General features: G+C 48.0%; 1 protein-coding gene across 4 annotated transcripts in view; it reads left to right on the top strand.

The window, feature by feature from the left end:
- The window catches only part of AGGF1 (angiogenic factor with G-patch and FHA domains 1), a 499672-nt gene that overhangs the window by 80163 nt on the left and 402484 nt on the right, over window positions 1–17025 (top strand). For 2 of the 4 annotated variants that reach the window (XM_085632277.1, XM_085632275.1), the window contains exon 3: window positions 959–1152. In XM_085632277.1, coding sequence (XP_085488403.1) covers window positions 959–1152 — 194 coding nt within the window. Of the gene's footprint in view, window positions 1–955; window positions 1153–17025 lie in introns of all 4 variants that reach the window. The other 2 variants (XM_085632276.1, XM_085632274.1) reach the window with 1 other exon arrangement.

Genomic DNA, 17025 nt, shown 5'->3' with positions numbered 1-17025 from the left:
GCTTTTAAGAGGCTAAAGGCCTAATTTAGATCTTGACGGACGTCTTACTCCGTCACAACTGTGACGGATATTCCATCCGCCGAAGTATACATTCCAAAGGATATTATGGGATTTATATTTCGACAGACGGGATATCTGTCACTGTTGTGACGAAGTAACCCGTCTGCTGAATGTAAATCAGGCCCCAAGTATTTTTTCATACAATGTTGGCCTTAAAGGAAGTCATCTTTGTTCTTTTCGGGTTTCCTGAAGGTGAAAGGTTTCTAACATCTTTTTTAACCATTATATAGGAAGCTGCAATAAAACCAAATGTCAGGACTTACATAAAAATGTAGTAGCACAGTCTGGCCAGTCTATATTGTTGGTATGCTATACAGCCTCCTCCTACACCGACTTCCTACCCTCACTTCTGCACCCTCCAGTCACCTTTTTAATGTTTGAGTGCCTATCATCTTTCTCGATTAATGTCACACCCATTCTGTACATCTTCCCATCTGCCCTGTTGGGCAACACATTCATCTTTCTACTCTTAAATACACCCTCTTTTCAGTTTCTCCGCCTGTCCACTCATCTACTTCCTCCACCTAAATGTATCCCTGTGAGCAATAAAAAAAAAAAATATTTTCACTGTACTAAGATCAAACACTATTAGATTTATCAATGCTTGTTTTCGTTATCTACCTCACCGATAAATGGAAATCCACTTGGTGACATATGCAAGTTAACAAAATTCTTTTTGACGGAGCAACGAAGGAAAATTATAATTCTGTGCCCTTTAACACAGCTACTGTGTGCCTTTATCTCTAGATTTACAGCGTGATCGTAAGTCTCCCTTCAATGGAGATAGTTTTTCTTCTTTACCTACTTTATTTCGAGTGATTAGTTGGCTATTTTGCTAAAGTGTGACTGGTTAATGTGGTGTCAATTATGTTTAATTGGCATTCTTTTATTGCAGCAGATTATTATTACTACCCGCATGAGAACTATTACCAGAGTTATGATGTCCCGGTAGATGCCTTGCCAGCAAACCAGAATGAGGATTGTATTCCTATTCCTGCAAGCCAGTTGGTTACGGACACAAGTGTTCATGCTAGCATCAGCATTGTGGAGAACGGACAATCTCATGATGCAGCACTTGGTCAAAATACAGAGGTAACTTCCATATCATTTTTTAGTTCTCTTTAGATCTCTTTTTACATGGTACGTTGAGCCATTGTACCTATCTGAATCTCGCCAGTGCTGAATTTTAAACATTTATTTTTTTGTAGCATGTATGGATCTAATTTATAGTCATGTATGTTCTCACAAATTAAACTATGCAATTCTATGGTAACTTCTATCAGCCTAACTGGGCAAAGTAAATCAACAAAACCTTGAACAGATACGCTATCATGGACATCTACTGTCATGGCAAACAACCTTAAAGGCAGGGCAAACAACCATAGAGTTGGTAAATTGTTTTTCTGCTAGATTGTAAACACAACTCCTTGTTACCAACAGAATTTCATTATTTTTTTTTTTTAAATGTATTTTTATTTGCTTTTCAGAACACTCAAAAAACAATGCGATCCAAGTCCAGCACTTACATGAGACATAGCAAGGCACAGCTTTGCACCGTCAACTCTAATCTGTGCTAACAGAGTCATAGCTCCCCCTACAACCCTGCGGAGTAGGCCCCTGTAATTCCACCATCCAGTGTCCACCTTCCGGCAGCCTGCCCAGGTATAAGTCACGGATACTCCACTCATAAGGCTCCTTGGTGCTATAGATACCACTAAACCAAAACCTAGCAACTACCCTGTATTACGACCCTCCCCTCACCCCCCATCCCCTACCCACCCCCCCTCCGGCATGACTTATTGATTGGATACATATCAAGGCACCCACTCCTTCCACTCTACCCCATAAGCTTTCCCAACACAGGACCACCGGCAACCCAAATACAACAATGTCCGACTCCACTCCGCACTTCTAAGTCGACTCAGGGGAAGGGAGGACCTGCCCCTCCTCCGTTTCGGAGGCCTCGCCCGTCTCAGAGCCGGCAGCCTTCAATAGTTCTGTCAGTGTGCCCCAGGCCCGGGCCAAATTCAGCGCCCTATCGCTATGAGCACGGGCAGCCGCCTGTACCCGAAGGACCGCCTCACAGTCTGCCCACCTAGTAAGTTCCGCCCTCCATTTCTTCAATCTCGGTCCCCGCTGCGACTTCCAATTGGCAGTAATTTCCCGTTTGACTAGTACCAACCCTAGGTACTATAAATTTACTGGTTATTTTATTCTTGGAGGTGTGGGGAAACCAGTGCAACAAGCACGGGCTCATACCGAGTTCAATCTCCCTGCCTGTGACGGTACAAAGCAACGACCACACCTCTCCCCAGTAAGCCCTGATCTGAGGACAACCCCAAAGCATATGGCAAAGATCAGCCCCCTCCGCTCGACAGCGGGGGCAGGACGCCGTAGGTGTGTGAAAGTAGCATTGAACCTTAGCTGGGGTTAGATAAGCTTGGTGTAAAATTAAAAATTGGATCTGCTGGAAACGGGCATTTCTAGAACACTTCCAAGGGCGCTCGAGCAGTTCAGCCCACGCTTTATCGGGTATGTCCCTTCCAATATCCTCCTCCCATCGCTGTTTCAACCTTTCAAGGGGGACTAACCGTTCATTAGTCATTCGCCGATACAAGCATGTGACCGCTTTAACGGTGCCCGTTGCCAACACCACATACTGGCAAGCCATGGAGGTCTGCGGCTCCGATAACCCACTCCTCCACCGGCGCTGAATAGCCGATACTAAGGCCGCATGAAGCAAGTAATCCCCACGCGGCATGCCGTACCGCTCACACAGAGAATTGAAAGGCAACAGCACACCATCTTCATATAGATCCCCCATCGCCGTCAAGCCCACATCGCTCCACCCTGTCAATGCCAACCAGTCACCCCCATGCGGCAGCTGCTGGCACATCAAAAGTGGTATCTCTGGTGCATATGGACAGGCGAGCCGCGCCCTCCTTTGACTCCTATTCCAACACAACCGATAGGTCTGCACCTCATACCAACAGAATTTCATGAGCATTACACACCCAAGAAGGTAAACGCTCCAATCAGGAGGATAGAAAAAAATCACCACCTACTGAGTTACTTGTCCACACATTGACACGGACAGCAGCACAATCTAAGCTATGCTAAAAGTATGTAAAGCACACCACACCGACAGACCAAAAAACAAATGCTCATGGTTTTTTTCACAATAAATGATTGACATAGGTCAAATGTAGCAAATCTAGAATGATAAGACAAATAATATTGCAAGAAAAGATACGCTCAAATGGGCTCCTGGATAGCATGGACCGGAACATGGATCTGTAAGCAGAATAAGAGCTCTAGCATCAAAACTCTCCCTTCATGCCATAGTCTAGAGCGATATAGATATATTGCTAGAAGATATTAATCTCATGCACACGTATCTCTGCCTTCAATGCATAGTTGTGCAATACCTCTGGAAGAGAAGGGGATTTATTAAAGGGCAGTACTCTAGTACTAAACCAACTGCAAATGCTACAGAGATTACTACTCAAAAAAGGACACCATCGCTGGCCCCCTCACCACGCCTCAAGTCACACGTAGGATAACATGCATGCTGTCATGACCTTAGAGATAACGTTCCTTTGTTTACCATGACACTGATTAATTTGGTCACTGCAGAGAGGCACCTGAAACGCAATCCACATCTCACAATACCCATATCTAAAGCAGCATGGTAGGTCACTGATGCACTCACACATATGTCACATTGTCAAGCACAGAAGAGACAGACGAGCATAAATGTTTGACTTTAATGTCCGTGGCATTACTCTTGCTTTGAGGCTATTGATTGTTGCCACATTCCAATCAAGTTATGTTATGTTATCACTATTTATAAAGCGTGGCAATTACCCTTAGGTGTCCTGGTGCTGAACCACTAATTCTCTGAGAACATAAACAGGAGACCAAGATTAGCGAGTGAAAAGCTAGGTTTTCAGTCCTCTCCGAAAGGTGAGGAGGTCCGGGGCCTTTCTCAAACTAGGGGGAAGCTCATTCCAAGCTTAAGCTGCGCATACCATAAAGCTTCTACCTCCCCATGTGGATTTTTTGACGAGTGTCACGATCACCAGCTTGGCTCTTTCGGAGCGCAGGATTATTCTGGGTATATACCACTGCAATTTCCGTTTCAAGAAGTCTGGGCCTATCCCGTGAAGTGCCTTGAACACGGTACATAGAGTTTTAAAAAGCACTTGATTCTTGACTGGCAGCCAGTGCAGTTTTCTCAATTCCTTAGAGAAGAAGCGCAATAGGCTCTCCTTCACCTACTTCAGCTACATAGAGGTCAAAAGCCTTCTTATCCAGTTGGAATGTGATGCTACACTACATTGAGTTCATACTCAAAACACATCCTGGGTTCATGTCATGAGGCAGCCAGAACTCCAGATGCTAGCTCCGTATCATCTTAGGTCAGTTATCCAGACGACAAGAAAATACATACCACAATACTACATGATACCTCTCTGATCTTGTAAACCCTGTAGGCGACCCCGTAGACCCCATATTGATATGACTAGGGACACTGTGTCACAAACCAGCAAGGAATAAAGGTAGGACTGTTGGACACACATCCATTTAAGACATGCCACTGATTAAACCACTAGGTACTTGAGCACTCATTTATTTGCCTCCATTTGTCAGAGTCACTAAAGACTTTGCACCTGTTACATATCTGCCTCTTGAGCTACAACAAGCCACATCAGACAGCTTCCTCTCCTGGTTAACTGTGAACAGATCCTGCTAGGGTCAACACACAATCACCAGTCAGGTGGCAAACCCTGCATCATTACCATGCTAAGACATCCACCAAGCACAGGAGGATGGCGCTGGCTTGTATGATAGGTGGCTGACATACATGAGTGAGAACTTCACAAGTCCAATAAACGTTTACCGGTGTGCAAAGACTAGTGCAAATCCCACAGGTTCTGTAGGCTGCTATGCCCAGACATATCCTCGTGCTTGTGCTTCCTACCACAGACTATAGGTACCTAAGCTACAGCTCTATATTGACTTAGCATGTCTATGGATGTCATGAGGCCAAAGGAGATTCAGTGTAAAAACCTTACAAACAAAAATAGATGCTACAGTTGGTGGTGCTTCAAGCCAACACTATCTGCACACTAAAGCTTGAGGCACCTCCAGTAGCTTCGTAATATCAAGCAAAGCCCCAGATGTGTTTGCCAGTGTGAACGCAGGAATTGACACTCACAACTGCAGATTTACTATTTGTGCCCTCATTACTTTCATCTAGTGCACATGCATGCTGAACATAAAATCTACTCATAACCACCTGTTCTACTGTCTCATGCTGTTGTATAGTGTCGCTCATTTCCTTTAACAGTGCCAAACCTTTCTGTTGTACTTCTCACGATGAGTCCATCATCTGTGTGTTTAGTCAGTGTGTGTGTGTGTGTGTGTGTGTGTGTGTGTGTGTGTGTGTGTGTGTGTGTGTGTGTGTGTGTGTGAGAGAGAGAGACAGAGAGAGAGAGAGAGACAGAGAGACAGAGAGAGAGAGAGACAGAGAGACAGAGAGACAGAGAGACAGAGAGAGAGACAGAGAGACAGGTTGCATGCACACACATTTATATTCACAACTGCATCAATCAATCAATCAAGAGTTTGTATAGTGCGGCTACTCACCCATGAGGGTCTCAAGCGCTAGGGAGGGTGGGGGGGGGGGGGGGCTTTTGATCTGTCTGGGCTTTGAGGTTCAGTCAAAAAGCCAGGTCTTAAGGTCCTTCCTGAATTGGGTCAGCGACAGGGATTGCCTGAGGTGGAGGAGCAGGGTGTTCCAGGTCTTCGCGGCGAGGTAGGAGAAGGCTCTTCCTCTGGTTTTGGTCTTGTGAATCTGTGAGACGATGGCCAGTGCAAGTTGGGTGGAGCTAGGTTGTCTGGTTTGTACGTGGAATGAGAGGCGATGGTTCAGATATGCTGGTCCTGCGTCATGGCGAGCTTTGTAGGCATGTGTGAGGTGATTCTCTTGTTAATTGGTAGCCAGTGGAGTTGTTGAAGGTGTTGTGTTAAGTGGCTGCGGCAGGGGATGTCGAGGAACAGTCTGGCTGCTGCTTTTTGGACGTTCTGTAGTTCCCTGAGCTGTTACTGGGTGATGCCGGCGTACAGTGCGTTGCCGTAGTCAAGTGTTCTGGTGATGAGTGCGTGGGTGGCAGTCTTTCTGGATTCTGTGGAGATCCATCTGAATGCCTTTCAAGGCAGGCGGAGCGTGTGGAATCAGGATGAGGATATGGCATTGATTTGGCGGTTCATTGTGAGCGAGGAGTCGAGTATGAAGCCAAGGTTGCGTGCATGGTTGGTAGAGGTGGCAGGGGTTCCTAGTGCAGCAGGCCACCAGGAGTCATCCTAGGCTGAGGGGGTGGGTGCCAGGATGAGTACTTCGGTCTTTTCCGAGTTGAACTTGAGTGTTCTTTAGTGGTGATGGCTTTGAACGCTTGCTATGTCTGAGGACAGTTGTCTGCTGTTTTTACCTAGAAATAGGTACTTATGTATTTTACCATTTGCCATTTTCTCCAGCACCTAGCAAGGCTAAACTACTGGACCTTTACTAACTATTTAAATAGCTATTTAACTGCAAGGGGATGAACTCATTGAAAATTGATCACCGTTTACTATTAAAACAAATATCAAAAACAAAAACTTTAAATGCATGAACAGCATCATCCTCGGTGCTATACCACCTTAGTTATTACACACCTGTGATACGTTTGGTGCTGATTTTACCGAGTTGCTACCACAGTTTATGTTGATGAACATGAAACTGGCATTATCCTTTTATAGTGATTAAGCCCAAGTAAGGTGGGGATCTCAGGCACAGAAGACAGACAGGATCCCTGTAAATAGAGGAGTCCGCCAAGGTTGTGTAATGGCGCCCACCCTATTTTCTTTATTTATTAATGGGGTGATCAGCTTTTTACAAGAATTTCCATCGGATGCCCCGTCTCTGGCAGGAGACAAGGTTCCTACCCTGCTCTTTGCCGATGACACTCTCCTCCTGTCTAAAACTCCGACTGGGCTCCAGAAACTCTTAGACAGGTTCCATCTGTTCTGTAAATCCAGGGGGTTGGTTGTTAACACCACCAAAACTAAGCTTATGATGTTTAATCCCTACAAGCCACATAAAGTTAATTTTATACTAGATGATACATGCTTAGAGCGTGTCCTAACGTTTGATTATCTGGGGATTCGGCTTGCTGAGAAAATGCACTGGAGGCACCATATTGACAAAATACTCTTGAGCCATAAACGTGTGGTAGGAGCACTTCTTAAAGAACATCGCTCCATGCAGAGCAGACCTGTGGCTCCTGCCCTCACGATTTATGCAGCTAAAGCTGTTAGCTCAGCTCTCTATGGTGGCGAATTATGGGGCTTCGACAATGTCGATGGAATTAGTAGATCTGAACATACATTTTTTAGAGATCTAGTGATGCTTCCCAGCAAGGTACCCCTAAAACCCCTGATGAGTGATCTGGGTAGGCGCTCCTTTAAAGATATTGCCAGGCTGCGGCCCCTGCTATTCTGGGCCCGCCTGCGTCATACCCCAGAGCTTGGCAGCTATGCCTCTGCGCTTACAGAAGTGATGGCCAAGGAGGGCAATCAAAAGATTAGTTGGTTATCTAACCTCAAAAATTGGTTTTGGCGCTTGGCTTGAATGGCTTGTGGGATAACCAAATCCCACCCAGTAAGGTCGATCTAAAAAAGCGCTACTGGGCTTGGGTGGACGCACAAGAGCATTGCAACCCAAGACTAGGAAGACTTACAGATGAATTCTATTTACATAAGCAGCGCACATTTTTAGAACCCTATTTAGATTTTATTCAGATACCATGTGACAGGGCACTTTACATTCAGTTCAGGATAGGCACTCTCCCGATACGCGAACTAACTGTAAAATGGAGTGTCCCGTATCAGACAACAGTGGATTGCCCGTGCTGCAAGGCTCCAGCTGAAACTTTGACCCATTTTATGTTTGCTTGCCCCGCTTATAAGAAGGCAAGAACAAGATGGCTAAAACCTATTTGTAGTTCATTGGGCACTTGTGAACACGGGGTTGCCTTGCGTATACTGAAAACGGATGCACGGACCTTCTTGGCCTGCGGCGCGGCCAAGTATCTTGGCCGTGCCTGGATAGTAAGGCATAAAATACTACGCGCTATAACCTAGATGAACTATTGTATTTATAGCGCATTTCCTGTTGCATTTCCATTTATCTATTTGCCCTATAAATTGAAAATAAGCTGAAACTGAACAAATTTATGATCATATAAAACCTTTTATCTGAAATTGCCCATTGTTATCTTAGTATGGAATTTTTTAATTATTGTTTTATGGATTGTATGTTTTTTAGACCATGTTTAATCTCATAATTTGTATTTTTATGATGTCTGTTTTTATGTTATTGCTTTTAAGATACTTGTTATCGAAAAAAGCTACTTTTTGACTTGACTTTGATAGTGATCTTCATCTGTAGTCGAGGTGTAGTTTGAAAGTTCAATGAAATAGTATTTAGTATAATTGAAGACCATGCCCTATTTGCCCAAGAGAGTTAAAAGCAACAATTTTGATTATAGATCTGGAGGTAAAGCAGTATTTAGTAATGTTTAATAATGTTTACGAAGCTTGAGCATAAGGAACTATTAGAACATCCAAGCCGCGGTGGACAACAAGCAATCTCTGACTTGGGTAGAGTGCTGCTCTTTTGGGTACAGTTGAGGATCATTGCTCTATTGGTTGGCTTTTTGGTACTGAGGCTTCACATAGAGTGAAATGAAAAATGGGGCTGCCTACTGTGGAGCCCTAGGGGACTCTAAAATGTACTGACAACAGTGAGGACTATTCATTGTCAGTCACTAAGATTTGGGATAGTTGCGTCAGTGCCCACACAGGACTACAGGATTTTAATTTTTTTTTTTTAAATAACATGATCAAATGTATTGATTTTGTTAAGACGGGTAGAGAGGCAGCATATTCCACTGTCTACTACCTGTATCCCCTTGCCTGTGAAAGGAAGTGTAGTCTTTTTGAGTCTTCCTCTTGGTGTGTATCCAAATTGGTGCTGCCCGTGAAGATTATATTCAGTAACAAAACTTGTGAATTTTCTGCCCCCGTGCAGGTGGGAGTCCATGCTTTCTAATGTCAGAAACAATGCCTGCTGCAGCAAGAGATGTTGCCACCTCCTCCAGCAGGAAGGCTAGTAAATTAGCATGTCTAGGCCAGATGCTTTAAAGGCCTGTCCCCCTTTCATATGCGACCCCGGCTTCCTCCAGACCTGGAAAATGCCACACCCTGCCATATGGCCTGTTTGGCACCAGGACAGGTGGGAAATTAATTAGTCAGGAGGCGTGTTGCCAGGCTGTACCCACCTCTAAGGTGGGCAGCCTGAAGTGAATATGAAATAAAGGATTCCACCAACTTGTGTGTGGTGGAATTAGGAATTCTGGCATAGGGTGATGCTCACTTAACACAAGAAGGGATCATCTAGGGGGTGTAGTGACCCCAGGGGTAAGTAGCCCATTGGTACTAGCCTTCACTCCCCTTATCGCCACAAAAGTGAGTATTTAGGTGGCCTGCTGACACCAGGAAGTCAGATTTGTCTGCATGAAGTAGAAAGAAGGACAAAGAAGAGCCCACGATACGAGAACTGAGCACTTCACTACCACTTGGCGCAAAACCCTGCTTTGCTGTTGGCCCTTGACAATTTCGTAGACCAGGCTCATCCAGAAAGTGAAGCGGTGTCCCCTTCCAAAGCAGCTATGAAGGCTCGACCCACAACTTCATCTTGCCAGAAACATCTCCCTTGCATCTGCAGGCACCGCTCGCAAAGTCCGGTACTCACTTGGAGTCGGACTGTGATGCAGAGGTGCTTTTCGGTGTGGGTCGAAGTTGTCACTCTCTGTATCCGTGATCTGGTGTAAAGGGGAAAACAGGGCAGCAGGCCCCCTCTCGATGCTGGACTTGTGAATCCTGACGTCGTTCAACGGGAGGTCTGTCTTTGGGATGTGGGAGTCCGGAATGACCTCCAACAACCCTTGATTGCTGCAAGGGGTCTAGTACCCCAGGTATAGGTGCAGGGAGACTCCGGGAGGGGTCAGCGTCTTGGGACTTTGGCGAAGTAGCTGGGCTAAACTCCAAGCAATATTCTGCAGGCTCTTTGCTCAACTGGTGGGTCCAACGACAAACGGGACAGAGTATTATACTTTGTCTTTGGTCCAACATCAAATTGCAAAGCACCCCCGAGGAATGAAAAATTTCCTAGCTATCGTAACGGAAAGTTTCAATTCTATTAAGGACTCGGAGGCGAGGATTATGCTATCCTTTCTTCACTTTATTGAATAGCAACCATATGTATATAGTAAACAAGCTACAATTCCCATGAACCATCGGGAATAGACAAACAAAAAACAATAGAGCTTGCCCATGGTAGAGTGTCACATCTTCTGTCCAATCACAGGCCCCCCCAAGGGCTGAAAGTCCTCTGTCTCTGTCCACTTCTACTCTTTTGTCGCTCAGTCAGCCATCAAAGACGCTTCATGAATCTTGTTGGACTGGAATCGCCTGCAAGGAGCAAAGGCGTAGCGTGAGCGGCAGAAATAGCTAAGGATCAAGCCTGCGGAAAAGACACTTAAGTTCAAGCACTAGGCAATCAACATCAAGGAACGAAAAAAACTTTACTTACCCCAATACGAGGGAGGGAAGACCAACAAGGAAGTTGTACCCTGGGTGGGATAATCCTCGCCTCTGAGTCCTTAATAGAATTGAAACTTTCCGTTAAGATAGCTAGGACATTTTTCATTCTATGTCAGGACCGGTGGTGAGGATTATGCTAGTTTAAAGCTTGCTCACAACCAAATGAGCCATATCAATAACCGGTTTAAAGTAAAACCGCTTAAAGGTAGAGTCTGAAGACCAGTCTGCATCATTCAGAATGTCTTCTAGATGAGCTCCCAGGGTAAACGCTTTTGAGGCCATTGCCCCTCTAGCGGAATGAGCACCAAACATACGAAAGACTATACCAGCCTCCTGCATCCCCCAACGAACCCAACGGGCAATCATGGGGGAGGACACAGCCTTGTAGGGCTTCTTTAGAGCAATGAGGAGCTGTTGCTCTCCGGGAGGACGGAATTCTTCAGTCATCTCCTCGTAGGCCTTGAGACAAGCCACTACGCATAGCTTCGGGGAGTCCGGGAAAGCCGGGTAGGATATGGACGTCGTCCCACACTTGGTGCGTCTACAGACAGTAAAGGTAACACCCGGGGGGGGGGGGGGAAATTCTACCAGACATGTCCAGAGCTCTGACGTCCGAGACCCGTCTGCACGAGACCAAGCAGAGTAGCATGGCTAACTTTGCAGAGAGCTCCTTCCTAGAAAGGAATCTGTTCTGCTGCCAAGACAAAAATAGGTTCAGGACCTGGTTAACGTCCCATAGCTGGGAATACCGCGGTTCAGGAGGCAGCGAAAGGCGAATGCCCCGAAGGAGGTGGCAAACAAGAGGATGTTCCCCGACCGGGAACCCGTCCATGAGGGAGTGGCCGGCAGAGATGGCAGAGCGTAAGGTATTGACGGTTCTATAGGCTAAGCCCTCTTCCGTTAACGCCGCCAAAAAATTGAGGATGTAAGTTACATTTGCTGCCACGGGATCGACACTCCGTCGCAGACACCAACGACACCACGATATCTTTTGATAGTACTGTCCACCCAGGCCTTGGACATTAACTTTTCAGCCGCTCCCGAAAAGCCCGGGACCGCCCATCATCCCCTGTAATCCGCCATGCCATCAGGGATAGGGAGCCCTGCTCTATCAGCGGATGAGGTACTCCGTTCGGATTGAGAAGGAGAGACGGAAAAAGGGGGAGAGGGATTGGAAAATTCCAAGAAAGTTCCAGAAGAACCAGAAACCAAACTTGCGACCTCCAAATCGTTGAAATCAGCACCATGCTCGCTTGTTGCCGCCGCACCTGGGCTGACACCTGGGTGATCATGGCAAACGGGGGGAAAGGCATAACCCGCTTCCTCCTGCCAGTTCTGCAGGAACGCATCTGTCTTCTCTGCCAGAGGATCCGGCTTCCAACTGAAGAATCGGGGAAGCTGGTGATCCAAGCAAGATGCGAAAAGGTCTACTGAGAAGGGGCCCCAGATACTCTGGAGGTCCGCGAACACCCCCGGATGTAGCTTCCAAAGACTCACGTCGTGGAAATGACGAGATTGGAAGTCTGCTACCTGGTTGTCTTGACCGGGAAGATACTCTGCAGACACTGAGATCTGGTGATCCAGGCAATACTGCCACAAATTCGCCGCCAGGTCTGAGAGAGCTTTGGAACGCGTGCCTCCGAGATGATTTATATAGCGAACCGCTGAGACGTTGTCCATTTTTTGAACGACACAGGACCGAATTGAATCCTTGTCCAGCACTGGATCGCAAACGACCCTGCCAACAGCTCCAGACAGTTGATGTGTAACCGTCGCTCCTGCGGAGACCACACACCGCCCGTGAAGAAGTCGCCACACCTCGCGCCCCAACCGGGCCTGCTCGCGTCGGACTCGATAACAATATCCGGTGCAGAACCGAAAATTGCTCGACCATTCCAGGCTTCCATGTTTGCGAGCCACCAGTGAATTTCCTCTGTGGCGTCCGCTGAAAGACTCACTTTGTGGGAATAAGAGCGGCCTCGTCGCAGATGCGTAGCGTTGAGCCGCTGAATGGCTCTGTAGTGGAGCGGACCCGGAAATATAGCCTGTATGGAAGCGAAAGGAGGCCCACAATGCGAGTTAGCTGCCGGAGTGATATCTGAGGCTGGGCGAGAGCCCTTCGAAGCTCGTGACGGATCTTCGTCAGCTTGCGGTCAGGGTAGGCTGCGGGTGGCCTCCACAAAGGGTCTATTGAAAATCCAAGAAAAAACACTTTCTGCAAAGGAACCAGAGTGGATTTGGATTCGTTGATCACAAACCCAAGGCTCTGAAGGAGATTGACCGCCAACTGGAGGTGACGAGAGAGGGTGCCGGGGTCCTGCGCCATCCGGAGGATGTCGTCAAGGTAGACAATGAGCCGCATGCCCGAGGCACGAAGGCGCTCGATGACCGGTCGAAGAACCTTGGTGAAACACCAAGCGGCGGAGGACAGGCCGAACGGAAGAGTGGCAAACTCGTACACCTTGTCCCGCCAACAAAACTGTAGAAACCGCCGGTGAGGTTGGAAGATTGGGATCGCGAGATAAGCATCCTTGAGGTCGAGGCGCACCATCCAGTTGTTGGGGTGAAGAATATCGCGCAGCAGATGGATGCCCTCCATCTTGAAGTGGCGGTAAACCAGCCACTCATTGAACTCTTGCAAATTGATGACCGGCCTCTGACCCCCATCCGGTTTGTCCACCCGGAAGAGGTTGCTGAGAAATCCCCTTGGGTGAGGTAGAGACTGTACTATCGCCTCCTTGTAAAGGAGAGACTGAACCTCTCGGTCGACCAACTTGGCCTCCACAGCGGAGAAGCATAATGCACGCGGTGGCACTGCTGTAGCGGTTCCCCATGAAACTCTATGCGAAAGCCCCACACGGTTTGCAAAACTCAAGCGTTCCCCGTGATGGAAGTCCAAACCGGGAAAAAAAGCGCCAGACGTCCCCCCACTTTTAGAAGGGAAGAAGGGAGAACACTCACCGGAAGAGCTGGAGGCGCCGCCACCTCTACCGCCTCTGTTCTTGCCTCGTCGTCCACGCGTGGGCTAAAAGTTGCCGAAGCGGGCCTGGTCTTGGTACTGCCTGGAGGAGCCTTGACCTCTTTGCTGGTTGGGACGGCCGGACGAGCGGCCCCTACCTCGTTCGGCCCCTCGGAAAACCTGAGGGCGAAACACCTTCCTGATCGAAGTTTGGGCTCTGTCGAGGGAGGTAAAGGTATTGACGAACTTGCCAAGTTCCTTGATGAAAGGCTCACCAAAGAGGCCACCCTGAGCAATGGCGCCCGCCTCCGAGTCGGCCAGGTCTCCCAACTTGGGATTACCTAAATGAGCAGAGGCCTGCGCCGCTCTGTAGATATCGCACAGTTGGCGTTTCCCAAAACACCACTACGCGGTGGGCCCATGAGGAAAGATTGTCTGGGGGAATCAGGGAACCTGAGGCCTTAGCCTCCTCGGCCATATCCAGTATTTTGGTAACTGGCCCCAAAATATCCAGCAGTTTGTCTTGGCAAGCCCGCCAAGACCGGTCAATGCACTTCTTAGGGTCTTTTTGACTAATTTTTGCAGAAAAGTGGCCATTCTAGGGTCAATGTCGGGCGTGGCAGCCACTTTCCCCTCAAGGGAAGGACGGGGGCACTCCGCCTGAAGACTATTTTGGGTAGCTGGCTCAAAGGGGCGGCGTATCCGACTAGCTACGTAGTGGGCAACCTTCTCCGAGGGAGCCCAGTCAGAGCAACTTGGATGGAGAATATCGTCCTGATTGAGCATGTCCGTGCACAGGTTTTGTTCAGCAGCGGAAGAAGCAGCTTGTCCGGCAGCTTGTCCATCAGGAGCAGGAGGGGAGCAGCGAGAGGGACGCCACGGGTGTGATGGCTCGGCATTGTCGCCATCATCACCCTGGTCACCGTCCCCCGTGGTGGCAGAAGGCATTGGAGGAGCAGTGCTGTCCAGGAAGGCATGTTTGAGACGGTTAAAAGCATCAGGATTCACCCCAGCCTCTCTAGGTCGTTTGGGTGGGGGAGGCAGTGAACTGCTCGTGGACAGCAGGGAGAGGGTTAGCGGCCCGAGAGAGCCTATCGCAGGCTTGGTCAATTTTACGTGACAGCCTCTCCTCAAGAGGGGTCATGGCCTGCTCAACTGCCTTATATATGGACGCATCCACAGAATCATACAATTAATCGTCCCACGTCGTCTTCATAACCCTCCATAGCAAAAGACAGGTATGTAGGAAGGTAAGTAGCGGCTAAGAGTGGGCGCTACAAGAGGTGTTATGCCTCGTTGATAAGGGGGGCTGGGTGTCAACCAACAATAGGGATGGACAATGTTCGCAAGTAAACACAGGGCGTGAAGCCCGAGACCCAACAGCCCAGGTGCAATATAATCTGTAGGGCAACCTGCTCAAGGGTCTCTGCAGAGTGACTGCAATACTGACTCTGAAAACCTACCAGAGCGTTTACAATGCTGAGAAGCAAACTGCCACAGGCTGCCTAATGGCAGTATACAGACCCAGAAATTAACCTTCAGGCGTTCAAGGGGGTGTAAATCACAAGAACTGCCTAATGGCAACAACAGACCCGGGTCAAGGGTGTCAAGAGCAGGCAAGACCAAGAAAACTCCCCACGGCGATGCGGCTCCGGTCTCTGCAGTGCGGTGAAAGCGCCGAGACCGGGACGCACAATGCGGGCGAGCGCGCACCTGGGCGCCCTCTGGTGGCTGACAGACGTCACCGCAGCACCAATGCACAGCCGCTACGGAGCTCCGACGCTCCCACGGCTGGATGCGGGCCGCCGATTAGTGGCGGACCCACACTAAACACAAACCTGTGGGAAAAAAGCAAACAACCACAGAATCAAAGAATGCAGCGGGAAACTCGGCGAACGCGCGCCCACTTCAAACAGTGGTGCGCGTGAGCCGCTAACGCACGAGCAGTGAGGGAAACTGGGTGAGGCAGATAAAGACACAGAGCTCACAGCGCAACGCGCCACAAGGAAAAATAACAATAGCGGAATCGCCGCTAGGCACAATTACAGTGAATAAATACAAAGCAAATACCATACACAGAGAAGCAAAAAACATGACTTATCTTGGCTGCAAGCAGCGAAGAAAGAGGAGGAGTAGACAGAGACAGAGGACTGTCAGCCCTTGGGGGGGGGGGGCAGTGATTGGACAGAAGATGGGACACTACCATGGACAAGCTCTATTGTTTTTTGTTTGTCTATTCCCGATGGTTCATGGGAATAGTAGTTTGTTTACTATCTACAAATGGCTGCTGTTCAATAAAGTGAAGAAAGGATAGCATAATCCTCGCCTCCGGTCCTGACATAGAATTCCAGGCAGTTGATGTGCAGCTGTTGTTCGTGAGCAGACCACAATCCAGCCTCCTGTGGGGAAATTGCCACAGCAGGTATCCGAGCCGACGTGACTGGCATCCGATTCAATAACAAGATCAGGACCACATGCCTCCTGCCACAGCGAGTACCTCAACCCATGCGCCGAGCATCCTATACGATAATAAGATCTTATTTGGAGCTGAATATTGCTTTCTCGTTCCATGCTTTCAAGCGGGAGAGCCACCAGCCTATTTCCTCCTTGGTCACCCCTGATACAGGGACTTCCTGCAATAACATGAGTCCGTAGTATAGGTGATGAGCCTTGAGATGTTGCAGGGCCCTGTAGTGGAGTGTACCTAGGAATATGGATGAGGAGAGGCAGCCAACCAGATGGACAGTTTTCTGTAATGATGTGCTCAGTCATACCATAGTCTTGCATAGTACTTGTCTGATTTCCGCGATTGTACTGGAGGGAAGACTGAGCTTCGCTGTCATGGAATCTCTGACAAACCCCAGAAATGTAATCTGCTGTGATGGAATGAGAATTGATTATTTCCTGTTTATGATGAAACTCAGATGCTGCAGAAGAGACACCAATCCTTGAATGTGCTTCAGCAGGGTTGTTTAGCATTGATCCATCAGAAGAATATTGTTGAGATAGATTATAAGACTGTAGGTATTCCGTCACTGGTTTGAATACCAGGGTGCTGAATGAGAGGAAGGTGAATTAAAAAATGTTGGCCTTCCAGTAAAACTGCAGAAACCTGAGATGATAGGAATAATGAGATAGGCATCTTTGAGATCTAAGCGAACCATCTAGGTGTCCAACCTCTATAAATTCCTTAGGAGATGTATGCCCTCCATCTTGAAGTGGTGAAATACTAGCCACTCATTTAACTCCCAGAGATTGATCACCAGACATTAACTTTTTTCCTCCCAGAAGAAGTT

Source organism: Triturus cristatus, chromosome 2_1, assembly GCF_964204655.1.
Source record: "Triturus cristatus chromosome 2_1, aTriCri1.1, whole genome shotgun sequence".
Classification (NCBI taxonomy): Eukaryota; Metazoa; Chordata; class Amphibia; order Caudata; family Salamandridae; genus Triturus; species Triturus cristatus.
This window is presented reverse-complemented; position numbering and strand designations above follow the sequence as displayed.